This window comes from Pygoscelis adeliae, unplaced genomic scaffold, assembly GCF_000699105.1.
Source record: "Pygoscelis adeliae isolate BGI_AS28 unplaced genomic scaffold, ASM69910v1 Scaffold282, whole genome shotgun sequence".
Taxonomy (NCBI): domain Eukaryota; kingdom Metazoa; phylum Chordata; class Aves; order Sphenisciformes; family Spheniscidae; genus Pygoscelis; species Pygoscelis adeliae.
In genome coordinates, this window is record NW_008824352.1 from 4,350,029 (window position 1) to 4,351,936 (window position 1,908).

Consider the following 1,908-nt stretch of genomic DNA (forward strand, 5'->3'; position numbering starts at 1 on the left):
GCCGGAAGGGGGGAGTGGCTGCCAGGGGCCGGGCCCGCAGCCAGACCCGGCCTGCCCCCCCTTCCCCTCCCTAAATGATGTATTTCTGCCATTCTCTACTGATTACCATTTATAATGTTAATAATCCCCCTGAATTCCCTCATTATCACGGCTAATGACGGGAGCACTAAGTGCCGACGCTTTCCCTTTCCCACTATTACCGAACAAAGAGGCTGATGCAGGAGAAAAGGGACAATTTTCTCAGGCTGGTCCTTTCCTCCCTAAATGTCCCCGTCCCCTCTGGCACCTCGCCCGGGCAGGGAGCCGATGGCACCAAGACACACAGCCCTTGCTCGGTGGGGCAGGGGAAAAAGGAAACTTTAAAGCTAGCGAACCCTGCCTGATAAACCTCCCGGGTACGCGGAGAAGCGAGAGCCCCCCCTCGGCGCTGCAGGTGGGACCTCGGCGCTTGGGTTGGGGTGGAGAAACACCACCTCCAGCACGTGGGCAGCAGGGCTGTACGGGTGAACATGGGCCATCTCCATCCCCATCACCCTGGAGCGCCCAGGCCACCCTGGGTCTGCCTCCCGGAGTCAGCAAGCTCACAGCTTTGCAGCTTCTCCTCGCGTGTCACCTCTGTCCCTCTGTGTCACTGCAGGGCTGGACACGTCCACCATCACGTCCTTCACCACCTCGGTGGCCCTGGACTACGAACAGACGCTCACTGCCACGGCCACAGGTAGGTCGGCAGCCACCCGGCTCACCCTTGAGCCGTAGCCGGGGCTGGGGGCTCACTGGGGGGGGACTGTATCTCCTGTGTCCTCCCGTGTCCCCATCACGGTCACCCTGGGGTCCTGCCGCACGTAGGTGAGGCTCGGGGGGTGACGTTGCCCGCAGCAGGAGCTTGCCATGGGGCCGCCGCGGTGCTAGAGGCTGCTGGCACCGACCGGAGCAGGGGCAGCGGGTGCTGGAGCTGGACCCCCCCAACGCCCGTGTGTCCCCACGCTTGTCCCAGCAGCGACAGACGGCAGGGAGCAGCCCTCCCAGGCCACCGAGGTGGTCACCACCGGCCTCCTTACCTTCGAGCAGGAAAGTAAGTGTGCGGCCGCTGCTAGTCCTGCACAGGGTCCGGCATGGCCCCCCAGGGCTCCACGTCCCTGAGGGGTTACCCCATATCCCCAGGGCTCACCCCACAGCCCCGGGAACTACCCCATGCTCCCACGGGACCTTCCACATCCCCTGGGTTTACCTCATTCTCCTAGGGCTCACCCCACATTCCCAGGGGATCTCCGGCACCCCACGGTTCACCCCATGCTCCCAGGGTTCACCCCGTGCCACCAGGGAGTTGCCCCATTCCCCCAGGATGTACCCCACATCCCCAGGGCTCTCTTATGTCCCCCGAGTACCCCGGGGAGTTACGTCCCCCGGGCTCACCCCACATCCTCAGGGGCCCCCCCATGCCCCCAGGGCTCATTCCATATCCCCAGAGGTTACCCCGTGTGCCCAGTGCTCACCCCATGCCCCCAGGGAGTTACCCCACATCCCCAGGGCTCACCCCATATCCCCAGGGTTCACTCCATGCCCCCCAGGGGTTCACCCCACATCTCCAGGGATTACTCCGTGCTCACAGTACTCACCCCGTGCTGCTTGGGAGACACCCCATGTCCCCAGGGGCTCACCCCACATCCCCAGGGCTCACCCCATGTGCCAAGGGGGTTGCTCCCATGTCCCCAGGGGTTACCCCGTACCCCAAGGGCTCACCCCATGCCCCCAGGGGCTTACCCCACATCCCCAGGGCTCACCCCGTGTTCCCCGGGGCCTCACCCCGTGCCCCCGGAGGGTCATCGGGGGACATCGAACCCCCTGCGGAGCCCCGGTCCCCCCGGCGGCGTGCCTGTGCCGGGGTCCCCCACGCAGGTGACGGCGTGC

General features: G+C 65.5%; 1 protein-coding gene across 1 annotated transcript in view; it reads left to right on the forward strand.

Moving 5' to 3' along the window:
* SSC4D (scavenger receptor cysteine rich family, 4 domains) overlaps positions 1-1,908 on the forward strand; it is a 6,220-nt gene that overhangs the window by 2,498 nt on the left and 1,814 nt on the right. The window contains exons 4-5 of the mRNA XM_009319332.1: positions 638-718; positions 998-1,072. Of these exons, the coding sequence (XP_009317607.1) occupies positions 638-718; positions 998-1,072 (156 nt within the window). The remainder of the gene's footprint in view (positions 1-637; positions 719-997; positions 1,073-1,908) is intronic.